The sequence below is a fragment of the Bidens hawaiensis genome, unplaced genomic scaffold (assembly GCF_021521415.1).
Source record: "Bidens hawaiensis isolate Kalapana, Puna unplaced genomic scaffold, B.hawaiensis_p1.1 tig00014981_1, whole genome shotgun sequence".
NCBI lineage: Eukaryota > Viridiplantae > Streptophyta > Magnoliopsida > Asterales > Asteraceae > Bidens > Bidens hawaiensis.
The window spans coordinates 274,433-287,517 of NW_027492330.1; the positions used below are offsets into that span (position 1 = coordinate 274,433).

A 13,085-nucleotide genomic window follows, 5' to 3' on the forward strand; every position below is an offset into this window, starting at 1 on the left:
TTGCATACTTTAGTTTAAATTAGCAATTTTCCAAGTGTTTAGAATAAGTTAACCTTTGAACGTGATAGATAATAGGTTGAAGTTTTGCTTCCTCTTTCGTGATTGTGCGGGTGGGACCGTCACTTGCACTTAGTAGGATGGCTAAACTTTACCTATATCTGACCTGCGTAGAGGTTTTCCTCATCTTTTTAGAAATTTCTAAGTGTTTAGGATAAGTTAACCTTTGAACGTGGTAGATAATAGGTTGAAGTTTTGCTTCCTATTTCGTGATTGTGCGGGTAGGACCGTCACTTGCACTTAGTAGGATGGCTAAACTTTACCTATATCTGACCTGCGTGGAGGTTTTCCTCATCCTTCTGTTAGAAATTTTCTAAAGTATTTTGAATAAGTTAACCGTTCGACGCGCGGTTGTCAATAGGTTCGGTTTCCTCTCATGATTTGTGTGGTTAGGACCGGCACATTCATTTAGTTGGATGACCAAAGTTTACCTATGACTGACCTGCGTGAAGGTTTGCCGTTTTTTGGGTTTATGCGGGTTTTGCCGCCTTCCCCACGCAACGACTTTCCACGTAATTATGTGGTTAAAACCGGCATCAGTGTTGAATAAATTAACCGTTCGACGCGCGGTTGTTAATAGGTTAGTGTTCAGTTTCCTCTACCATGATTCGTGCGGTTAGGACCGGCACTTTCATTTAGTGGGATGACTGAACTTTACCTTTAACTGACCTGCGTGAAGGTCTCCGTTTTTTGGGTTTATGCGGGTTTTGCCGCCTTCCCCACGCAACGACTTTCCACGTAATTATGCGGTGAAAACCGGCATATCAGTGTTGAAAGTTCATAAGTATAAATGTAAAATCATCAGCGTCGATGTTTTAAGGAGAATCATTTCCATTAGAAGTGGCTCTGGGCTTTTTCTTTACAAATTTGGAATTGATCTACATGCAAACTGTGTAATTGAGCTCCCTTCCATGTTGTTGGGATGGGAGTGCCATCGAGCCGATATGCACCTGGTTCGGGATCTCGTTGTTTACGCAGTATGTAGTCTCCAACATTGAAGCTGCAATTTTATTCGTATTTTCCCCAACTGGGGTTCTACACGCATCAGCCTGCTCAGCGTTCATTGCGCCATGAGGTGCGCGAGCGTCCCATCTCTGACAAATGCTTCGACCATGTCCTTTACGTCTGTGCATTCTTCAGTGTTGTGGCCTTTTGTCCTGTGAAAGTCACAGTATTTGCTTCGATCAGCATTGTGACGATGTCGGATTATCGGAGCCTTTGGCCATGGGAGCTCCTCAGTGGCGAATATCTCGGTGACGCTCTTGGTGAGTGGCGTCCATCTGGAGTTTTGGTTCGACTGTACGTTATCCATTCCGCCTAACCGATGTTGCAAGCCGGATGAGGTGTCAAAGTTTACCCTTGACTGCCAAATGCCTAGCTTCCGCTTTTTGTTTAGTCGGGCGGTAAGGACGTTGTTTTTCCTTGTTTTCTGGGTGTAGAGGTTTGTGCTCTGGGGGAGATCTCTACCCAGTTGCTTCTCCATTTCCGCAAAGCGTTTTGCTGCTGTTATGATGGCATCCCATGTGGATGGCATGCCATCTTTACCCGTTAAGGTGCGGATGAGCTCTGGGTCGTTCGCGCCCTGGATGAAAGCAGCGCGAACAAGATCTTCGCTGATATTACCCAGACTTAGCTTCTTTGAGTTGAAGCGAGTGATGAAGTCTGGCAAAGATTCATCTTTTTCTCGAATACAATTGAGGATTGTCCATTGCTCCTCGGTATACTTTCTTTGTTGGCTGAAGTGTTGGCTAAACTTCTGCTGGAAGTCTTCCCAATCGTAGATGTGGTGGACCGGTAGACGATCGAACCACGCTCTAGCTACCCCAACAAGCGTCATTTGGAACATGTAACACCACGTAGGTTCCGTCCAACTACTGACAGTTGCCCCCGCTATGAACCTGTTCAAATGATCGTCTGGATCAGATATACCATCGTAAGTGCCGATGTTGGACATCTGTTTGGCACTTTTCGGGACGATTGCTTCCGCAATGTCCTTTGCAAATTTGGACGTTCCCGCCTTTGCAGCAGTTGGTGTAAATGTTTTCGAGAAGTCACATGGATTTCCACCTATGTTTTTTGGTTTGAAGGTTTCTTCAAAATGCCTTCTCGGTTGGGAGTCCGTTTCCTTACGCTTACCTTTCGCCCTATTACGAGGGTTTGCGTCACTATCGGATTCCTCCGAATCATTGTCCCAGTACTCTCCGAATTCGTCAGCCTGTTGGACGGAACGCAAGCGTTCGTCCAACTCAGCTTGGAATTCCTTCTGACGTGCCTCCGCCCACGCTTTAACTTGTTCAAGTGTTTGGCGGGGGAGTCTCGTCTGTTGTCTTTCCGCCTGGGTATTATTGAATCCCAGGGGATGGTTGTTTACTGCACTTGCCCCAGCTTGGGTAACTGGGGTAGTGTTCGTAAAATTTACTGCACTTGCCCCGGCTTGGGTAATCGGGGTAGTGTTCGTAAAAACTGTGTAGTCGCCGGTATTCCTCCCAGTAGGTGGGGTTGTGGTTACCAGAGTTTCTTTAACCATCTTTCCAGAAGTTTGAAAAAACTGAAAAGAAATGAAGTTCTAGCTTTTATGCACGGATGGCGCCAATGAAGAAACACTAATCGGCCCCGGGCAGATTACGGATAACCTGGGGGTTAAATAGATGTTTCCCACTAGGGGTTAGACCCAGCAAAGATGGTTCTTCTGATAACCTGCAAAACAGACACCGTGAGCTCGTCACTGAGAAGGGGGGGTTCCTCCTTGTGACCACCCTCTGGCGTGAGAATCAGACTAGATTGCTCTTGAATATAAATGTATATTAAGAGATTGCTAAAGCAGATATCAGGTATAATATGTAATACGAGATAGTATATGATAAGATGATGAGATGATCATACCATTTGGGGTATTTATAGCCGAAGGTAGGTTTCCAAGAAGGTATAGCCGGCTGAATAGTATTCCTGTTCTACCAACTGTGGCCTACGCACGTGCCATGCTGGTAGTTGGTGGGTAGGCAGCGGCTGACAGTGACCAGGTGTGACATCTGACCCGATCCGACCCGACCCAGGTACCCGTTTCTCTTATCCGATCTCTTTCTTTTATGATTTAATATTTATTTATACTTATATTTTACTTTCAATAATAATAATATACTTTTCCCTCCCGCCTCTTTCTCTCTCTTTCTTTCCGCCGTCCCCTCCCTCTTCCTTCTCTCTTTCCGCCTTCTTTTCCCTCTTGTCGCCGTCCCGCCCTTAAGCCTTGTTTCCCTCTTTTTCTTCTAACTCTTTGCTGACCTTTGTTCCTTCCCGCCTAAGGTTGTCTGCGCAGCTCCACGCGCCAGACCCCTTACAAGGAATCCTGCGTAAAGACCACCTGTTTCAGCGATACGCGAGACGAACTCTTCTCGCAGCGCGCTAAGAATTGTAATTCTTCTCGCAGCGCGCGAAGGACGGTAGTTCTTCCCGCGACGCGCTAAGGATTTGTAGTTCTTCTCGCAGCGCGCTAAGAATCGTAGTTCATCCCTCGACGCGCGAAGAATTATAGTTCTTCCCGCGGCGCGCTAGGAATTTTAGTTCCTCCCGCGGCGCGCTAAGAAATGTGATTCTTCCCGCGGCGCGCTTAGAAATGAAGTTCTTTCCGCGACGCGTTAAGGTTGTTTCTGTCTGCCTTCGCGCTCGCGCTCTCTTGACCTTCTGTGTCTGCCTTCGCGCCTTAGCCTTCTCGCGCTGAATCCTTCGAGTTTTCTTCTGTTTAAATCTAGCCGTTTGCTTTTGTGTTGTCTTATCTTTTGAGCTGTTGACCTAATCTGCTTTATGTCTGAAAAGTTACTTTCGGCGCAGCATGCGCACCAACCCCATTGGTTGACAGATAAAGTGACTGACATAATCTTTTGAGATCTGCTTTTTCCATGCTTGACCTGTACCTTTTTCTGAACCGCCCATGCCTTTTTTTTTACTGTTCCCTGACAGCTTTATCTTGCCTCTGCAGCTGCCATATCTTTCCATATCTTTTGCTTTTGGATTCTTATGCTTTTTGATATCTTTTGCTTGATCCTGTTAAGATCCTTTCCCCTTTTCTAGGGATTATGTCTCCTAGGGTTTTCTCTATAAATAATAGTATTATTTTCCTAACACTACACACACAAAACACTTGATCTCTCCTGTCCTCCTCCTTGCTCTCTCTGCCGCCTCCCTCTCTGCCTCCGTCTTCCTCCCTGTTCTGCCCTGCTTTTCCGGTAATATATATATATAATAATTTACTTATTAATTATGCTAACTTATAATCAAGACTTAAAACAAATCATTAAAACAATAATCTTAATTATAGGTTAACTTGTGCTTGTTTAAAGTTGGTTCTTGCTTTATCTTACACCGCATCGTTTATCAAGTGAGTAATCTCGTACCTAATCCCTTTTTGCTTTTAATGTTTTGGGATGTTCATGTGTTCATACAAACTTAGAGTCTTAAACTTGTTTATGAACTTTAGTCGCGCAGTATCCCATGTGTTGAGGACGTAGACTTGGCTGTTTATTTGTATGTGTGGATCATTAACCGTCTTGTCGGTCTATTCCGCAGTTTTCATGGTACCATTAGATGAACACGGGAGAACTATCGTTTATGATTTTCTCTTTTGTTACACTTGCACAGTTAGTCTTGTTTGTGAGCTCAATTGTGAGCACTGGCAGTCTTGTCTCTTAGAGTTGGTCCCGATCTGATTACACCCTTGTTGAAACCCAGACATACACATGTTGCGCGCAGATTTATGGTTATCTATGTATTGTATTAAACTTGATTTCTCACCAACACGCAAGTGTTTGACGTTTATTTTAACACATGTTCAGGTTTGCAGTAGCCGTTTTGGAGCTTGTGGACACATAGGAAGTTTTCTTTATTTTGGACCTAGATTAAAATGTATCAAGACAAGTTATTGCTGTTCGGATATTATGATTTATAATATATTGATTATGTTGGTTTATTTATATCTTATGTATACGTTGCGCATGCGTGAACGAATGTATTTATTAAATATTGACACCCAATAGTGTCACGAGTAATGAAACAATATGTGGCGCCCCGATGTATAATCCGCCTTTGGTCGGGGTGTTACACCAGGCCTGCTGTGTACTATTCCTTTTCCACCAACTGCCGGCTATGCACGTGGTATGACAGGAGTTGGTGAGTAGGCAGCGGCTAATGGTGACATACAGTACAAGAGCATGCTGCTCGCCATACTGTTGTCAATGAGCTGTCGTATCTTTGGTTAGATCTTTTGCCCATACCTCGTCAGGTACAGTACAAAAGATCTTCCCGTATCGTACGGACTGGCTTATTTGGGCGGGAGTATTCCCCCTCCCGCCTTTGTGCGGGATTGTTCCCGGCTTTGCTCATTCCTTCAGGTGACAACTGAATTATTGAGAGCTAAGTGCCTTGTGCGTGTAGCCTTGCTGCGCGGGTGGCCTTCCCTGATGGCTTGTATCCGCGGCTGCGGGAACAGGCGGAGTACTTCACCATTGGGAGGCATTTCCTGCGGGAACAGCTTGCGTACTGCGCGTAAGGACGTCACGTCTCTGAGCATGGTGGGTCCTGCGGATCCAGTTGGTTTCTGCGCAGACGTCTCTCTTCAAGGTGAGTCCTGCGGGTCCAACTGGGCTCTGCTGGGACCTACCTCTTCAAAACAAATGATTCAATGTATTTGAATCCAAAATCTTTATTTGGTCAAAACAATTTATTCAATGTATTTGAATCCAAAGTCTCCATTTGACAACCTAGTGGTTGGTTAAGTATGGACATCATATATGTTAGAAAGGAAAAAATTGTCATTCAATGAATTTGAATGTAGATTCTAGAGTGTCTATTCAATGGACATCCCCATCATAGACCGAAATGCAATGTAATCAAAGTATAAAGGTTAAAATATATTATAAAATGTTTAAACTTTAAGCGACAAATATCTCATTTCTGTCGTTTTTTTGGCTTTATCATCCTATGTTCTACAACGACTTGTTCAATCAAAGACCATATTTTGCATATCTTCAACTACAAAGAGGAAGGTGACAAAATTTGATCTTGACCAGCTTACTAACATCGTCAAAAGTTATATTTTTCATGGCAGAACATTAGAAAAAAACAATGACATATTAGTTTTTTATGACATATAAATGACTCTATTACGGGTATAATAGTGGGCATAGAATTGTTAGATGAACCGACTCGTGTCAAGTTACATTTGCTGAGTTTTCTAGTGTTGAAGTTAACGAAGCTATTTGGTCTTGTTGTAGTAATAAGTCGTCGGGCCTGGATGAGTTACATTTGCTTGTGTTAAGAAGTTTCGGAGACCATGAAACCCGATATCATGGCTAGTGTTAATAAATTTTCTAGGGATTAAGTTATTCCTAAAGGATTCAACCCTTCCTTTATATCTTTGATTCTCAAAGTGGACAATTTGTCCCGAATGATGGTAACGATATAAGACTGATAAGCCTGATCAACTTGCAATATTAAACTATTGCAAAGGTCTTGAATACATTAGTCTATTGGTTCAAAAAGAGAAATGAGAGATTATTGGTTTTCAAGATTGATTTTGAGAAAGCCTGGCTAAACTCTCTTCGTTGGAACTATTTAGAGAAAATTATGTCTTTCATGGGTTTTGAATCAGAATAGATAGGATGGATTAGTGCTTGCCTGCATTCGGCTCGGTCCTCTGTTTGGTTAATGGGAGTCCAATGTTGGCGTTTCAACCGGAAGGGCTTCACGTGGCCATTCAAGATATGTAACATGTGGGATTGTTAAAAAGAGGTAATGTTGGGGGATAATGATCTTCAGTAAATTCCAATCTAATTACAGATTATATATAAATTCCAATCCAATTATTTTCACTATACTTCAATAAACATTTGAACATATGGCTCACAACTCACAAGACACGGCCATAGCAAAATAACAAAATTTTTTAAATTAGATAAAATAAACAATTATAGAATACAAATTTTTTCACTAAAAACTCCTTTTATTTTGTTTTTAACTTTTATCATTTAATGTGACAGTAATGTTTCTCCAATTCTTGTTATTAAACGTAAAACAAATTCCTAACCAACAAGGCAACACATCCACAAGTATTGTTTTCCTAGGAGCTTTGAACTCATACTATGCTACCTTCTACTAGACCGAACCAAACATCCGCCTTCTTTATCGTTAACAACAAGACACACTGATTGTTAAAAAAAATGGAACGGGGCTGATTCACCGACCTGCGTCCCTCGGCCAATCCGGGGGGGGGGGGTGGGTTGGTTGGTTATGAGAAGTTAGTACAACAAGAAAACTAACCAAATATCATCTCCTATTTTCTTAATTAAGTAAAAGATAACTATAGTAAATTTTAACCACACAAAACATAATTATCTCATAATATGAGGTTAAGTATGCAATATCAAGAAAGATATTTAAAATGACATAGAAATATAGAATTGACTTAAAATAAACACGCACATAAAAATAAAAGTTAAGAATGAAAGAAATGAACCGTTTAAAGTTTAAACAAGGAAAGAAATCATGAAGTCGTGCAAGATTAATAAAATGTTGTAAAGTTACATAGGTGAATCACATGAACAACAGAAGACAACCTAAACTCAACCAGTTTATGTTTTCACAACAAGTGTATGCAGTCACCCCGACAACATAAATCCATGCTTTAACACCATTTACAAACTCAACAAATCCTTCATTCTCACCCTTTTGTCTCCCTAGAAAGCGCACACCGCGACTCGTTCGGGTTCATTCACTTATGGAGAAGAAAACGAGATTAGAACACGAGGATGGTCGGTTACACCCACATGTGATTCTTCTCTCCGCGGTTGTTTTAGGGTTTGTGATCATGGATCCCTTTAAAATGAGTCCGGTTGGTGAGCACGATTTTAAACCAGTGAAACATGATATCGCGCCTTATGATCAAGTGATGGGGAGTTGGCCCCATGACAATCTTAGCCGGCTAGGACAAGGGAACTTAGAGCATGTGGATCAAGTGTTTGGACCCGAGTCGTTGGAGTTTGATCCTTTGGGAAATGGACCGTATAGCGGCTTAGCCGATGGTCGGATCGTCAAATGGTCGGGTGAAGATCGAGGGTGGGAAACTTTCGCTCTCGTTTCGCGCAAGTGGTATGCTTTCATTTTTTATTATAAAAACATAACTTTTACTAACAAAAATAAATGCATATGTAACAAACTTTATTTGCAACATGAAAGGACTGAAAAACTATGCGTGACGGGCAAAGACTCGACAACATACAAGCAATGGAAAAACGAGGAGCGATGTGGGCGGCCACTTGGATTGAGGTTCGACAAAACTACTGGAAATTTGTATATAGCTGATGCGTATCACGGGCTTATGATGGTGGGCCCCAACGGTGGATTGGCCCGACCGTTGACCACTCAGATTGATGGGAAGCCCATACTCTTTGCAAATGACCTTGACATTCATAGCAATGGGTCCATATTTTTTACAGACACGAGTATGAAGTACAATAGAGTGTGAGTTCCATGATGCTGTTAATTTAAGGTTGTCTATATATAGCAGAAGTACCATGAATCTTGTGTATGATGTTGGTTTTGTTTTGTCTTAGGAACCACTTTTTTATAATGTTGGAAGGAGAGTCAACTGGAAGACTACTTAGATATGACCCTCCTACAAAGTCAACTCATGTTGTGTTAGATGGCTTGGCTTTCCCAAATGGAGTTCAATTGTCTAAAGACCAGTCATTTCTTTTATTCACGGAAACTACAAACTGCAGGTATGTCTTAAAGTAGTCGGGATAAAATTAGAGACGTTGATCGTGTCAGGTTGATGGGTTGAATTGTTCAACCTGAAGGCGATTCAGATTATTTTTCGTATAAAAAACATCGACCCTAACTCGTACACACTTAAAATCATATAACACGAACACGACCCGCTAACCCGTTTATTTAAATGTGTCAAGTAGGTCGCCAAATAATAATCAATCTGTAAACGTGTTAATCAGGTTGGTGGACCTTTTTTTAGGGGCATTTACATATTTCCCCTTTCTAAACTTTGAAATTCCATATTTCCCCCAAAATACAAGTTTTTAATGCATAATGTACAATGTTTTTTATTTTACATTATGCATTAAAAACTTGTATTTTGGGGAAATATGTAATTTCAAAGGTTTAGGAAGGGAAAATATTTAGAAATCCCTTTTTTTAATACGTTAAGAGGTTCATAAAATGGTTAGTGGGTGGAAATGTTTAACTAAACACATTGGCGGGCCATTAACCTATTTAATATTTTAATTAAATGGGTTAAACCAAACATGAATCTTTTAATTAAACATGTTGACCCCCACACACCTCATTTCTTAAACTGGTTAGATATTACATCGAAAAATATAAGTATTTTCATGTTGTATTATAAATTGTCAATTTGTCACCCCTAGTTAAAATCTCTTATGCCGCGCTACAAAGAAAGATTTTTTAATTGTCTTTCATTGTAACTAAAAAGATAACTAACATGCCTATCCATCGTGAATAGACGAATATATTAAACACAAAAAAAGCACATGTTATAATATACGCCACTAATCCCTTACACATCAACTACGGATAAACCAATTCCGAAAAAACATGTACACATTTTTTTCAATAACTTCTGTCAACAATCGATGATTAGAAAAGGGTAGTGTTGATGGTCGTTGCTATTTGCAACATGCCCGACTTTCATAACCCATTTTCAACATATATCTCTAATGTTGAAAGCCCTCTATTTTATCATGTTTAAAATAATAGTTTTCTTGAATTTGTTCTAGGCTAATGAAACTATGGGTCGAGGGCGAAAAGAAGGGAAAGGTTGAGCTTGTGGCAAACCTACCCGGGTTTCCCGATAACATTAGAATAAACGAAAAGGGTCAATTTTGGGTGGCTATAGATTGTTGTAGGACTAAAGCTCAAGAAGTCTTGATTAACAACCCTTGGATGAGGAGTGTGTATTTTCGGTTACCATTTAGGATGCAAGATTTGGCTCGGGCAATGGGAATGAAGATGTACTCGGTGATTTCCCTTTTCGACGACAAAGGGCAAATTTTGGATGTTCTTGATGACAAACAAGGCGTCGTGATGAAGTTAGTTAGTGAAGTTAGGGAAGCAAAAGGGATGTTGTGGATCGGTACTGTGGCTCATAATCACATTGCAACTCTACCTTACCCTTGATGAGGGTTCCTAACTTGCCGATTGTAATAAGCCATTTTGATGCATTCCTTGATTTGTATTTGTCTTTTGGCTCTAAATGTATTGAATTTCTAAGGATTATATTTGAGATCGAAAAGAGAAAACTAGGGAGACTATTATAAGTTTTTCTGAAACAGTTAAATCGATAAACTACACTGTCATGTTTTAATGTGTATGACGAGACTCGAATCCATAACCAACTAAGACTAAGTGTTGCGGCTAATGTCCCTATCCACATTAGCATGGGAGGGCTCCAAACACCATTACACCTAGGTGAATTCGGGGCACCTCGCATGGGAGGGTGCCAAACACCATTATTCCAACCAATCAAACCACACATTTTACATTTTTATAAAAACATATTAAAATAATAATTAGTTTTTAGTTAAGCAATTACGCATTTTTGAGGAAAAAAAAAATTAGTGAAACCCCACATATTTGTGTGGTAGTAACGTGTGGAGCGTTTTTCAATTTTTAGTTAAACCAACACATAGTCTGACTATAACACCATAAGCTACCGATATCACAACCAAACACAATTTAAGCATGTTCCGTTTTTGTCATTAAAGATTCGATAACCAAACCAAATCAACCACTAGGATGATAATAATAATAATAATAATAATAATAATAATAATAATAATAATAATAATAATAATAATAATATCGTGTGATTATTATTTATAACTGAACCAAATTTATATTTATACTTATATTTATATTTTGGTTTTTGCAGATCGTATTATTTGATATTGAAGAAATAGAAAATCAAGATATGATTTATTTATTATGTGAAACAATATGAAAACTTATCATCACAATTTTAAATAAAAAAAAAATTAGTTTATCACTTATGAAATTGATAGTAGAAGTGGGAATTATATTATCCTGAAGTTATCGATCTAAATACGTGCAAAAGCCGCTATGATATGAATAATTTTTTATTTTGAGTACAATTATGGTTTTTCTTTATTAAATTTTGGATCGAAGTCCTCACAAAATATATTGAAACTAACTATAAATGTTAACAAATATAATTTAGTACAAATAATTAAATTAAATAATAAATTAACCTTCCAATACTAATAAAAGAAAATGTTGAATCTTAGATTTCAAACCCATATTTCACCTAATTCCTAATATTTCATCTCATCCATTCTAGCTATTCATGAGTCATGGGTCAAAACCATTTTATCTGGGTTATAACATAGGGTGGATTATATTCATTATTATCATTTTCGTACATAAGGTTTGACCAGCTACACAACTTTAGTACTTTTTTTTTAAATTTCTTGCAAATCAACACCTGGTGTTTCTAAAATCATGCTATTTTAGTATTTTTCGTTAACCCTGTTTGTTTTTTTTATTAAGTCTATATTAAATTAATTCACAAGTATTTTGAGAATCACAACTGAAATAATAAACCTTATTTATCTTGAGATTTTTACATATTTACCTTTCCTAAACCTTTGAAATTACATATTTTTTCAAAATACAAGTGTTTAATTCAAAATGTACAATGCTCTTTAAGCATGGTATTGGGAAATATGTAATTTCAAAGTTTAAGAAGGAGAAATATGTAAATACCCCATTTATCTTTATCATTTAACAAAACCAGTGTAGTACACGGGTTCAAAAAGTAGTACTATAATAAAAATATATATATAACAATCCATTTTGATAATTGTTAGCATAGATGATGACAAAATAAGGATACACGTGGAGAACAAATCCAGAAAGATAGAATACACTCCATAATCCATATGAGAATGACTCGTATCATATTGCCAAACAAACTAGTTTAAAGTTTAAAGGGAAAGTGTTTTTTAAAAACAAAATTCTAAGTTGTTTTTCTAAGTTTTAAAAATCATTTGTAAAAAATTTTATAAATAGGAATTATAAACTAGTCGTGACGACTAAAATATGTTTACAAACGAATAGTTTGCATAGCCAATTAAAACATGTCATGTGGCCATAAACTAACCGTAACGAGGACGCTCACTAATTATTTAGTCGCCACGATTAATGAAGTTGCATGCCTCGTAATCAACTACCACGACTACTGCATAAATTGTTAAGTTGAGACGAGTAGATCTTATGACTTCTCGAGACACAAGCAGTTTACCAAACTAACCATGACGAGGTGTTTTGTTTACAAAATACGTTAGACCAGTTAGTTTGAAAGCTCAATTAGTCATTACAAGTAGATCTTAGTTAACAACTAGTTCTTCCAGTATACATTCCAATACGAGTAGTTTATTATTAGTTAACTCGTTGCTACTAGTTTGACTTTACAATCTACTCGTGGTTACTTGTTTTAGCCGATGCATTTGAAAAATATTTAAAAATATATAAAATTATTATGTAATCCTTTATTTTTATGTCATTTAAAAAAAGAAAAACTATTATGTAATTTCTTATTTTTATGTCAATCTTTTATAAAAATTATCATGTCATGTATCTTATTTTTTTGTGATCCCTTATTTTATATCATCTTTTGTCATAATTTTTATAAGAGACTGATCCGTAATCAACTACCACGACTACTGCATAAATTGTTAAGTTGAGACGAGTAGATCTTATGACTTCTCGAGACACAAGCAGTTTACCAAACTAACCATGACGAGGTGTTTTGTTTACAAAATACGTTAGACCAGTTAGTTTGAAAGCTCAATTAGTCATTACAAGTAGATCTTAGTTAACAACTAGTTCTTCCAGTATACATTCCAATACGAGTAGTTTATTATTAGTTAACTCGTTGCTACTAGTTTGACTTTACAATCTACTCGTGGTTACTTGTTTTAGCCGATGCA

At 38.4% G+C, this 13,085-nt stretch overlaps 1 protein-coding gene across 1 annotated transcript; it reads left to right on the plus strand.

Annotated features, from left to right (window-relative positions):
- Window positions 1–7,820: 7,820 nt before the first annotated feature.
- On the plus strand, window positions 7,821–10,389 carry LOC143548220 (protein STRICTOSIDINE SYNTHASE-LIKE 13-like). The gene is made up of 4 exons (XM_077039446.1): window positions 7,821–8,193; window positions 8,281–8,565; window positions 8,658–8,825; window positions 9,855–10,389. Exons 1-4 carry the CDS (start codon window positions 7,823–7,825, stop codon window positions 10,252–10,254), a joined length of 1,224 nt encoding a protein of 407 aa, XP_076895561.1. The 5' UTR covers window positions 7,821–7,822; the 3' UTR covers window positions 10,255–10,389.
- Window positions 10,390–13,085: the final 2,696 nt, after the last annotated feature.

Excerpts from the sequence above, each read along its gene's own strand:
- LOC143548220 (XM_077039446.1), top strand. The coding sequence starts at position 7,823 with ATGGAGAAGAAAACGAGATTAGAACACGAGGATGGTCGGTTACACCCA. Across the intron at positions 8,566-8,657 it reads AGTATGAAGTACAATAGAGT|GAACCACTTTTTTATAATGT; the intron begins GTGAGTTCCATG and ends GTTTTGTCTTAG. Across the intron at positions 8,826-9,854 it reads ACGGAAACTACAAACTGCAG|GCTAATGAAACTATGGGTCG; the intron begins GTATGTCTTAAA and ends AATTTGTTCTAG.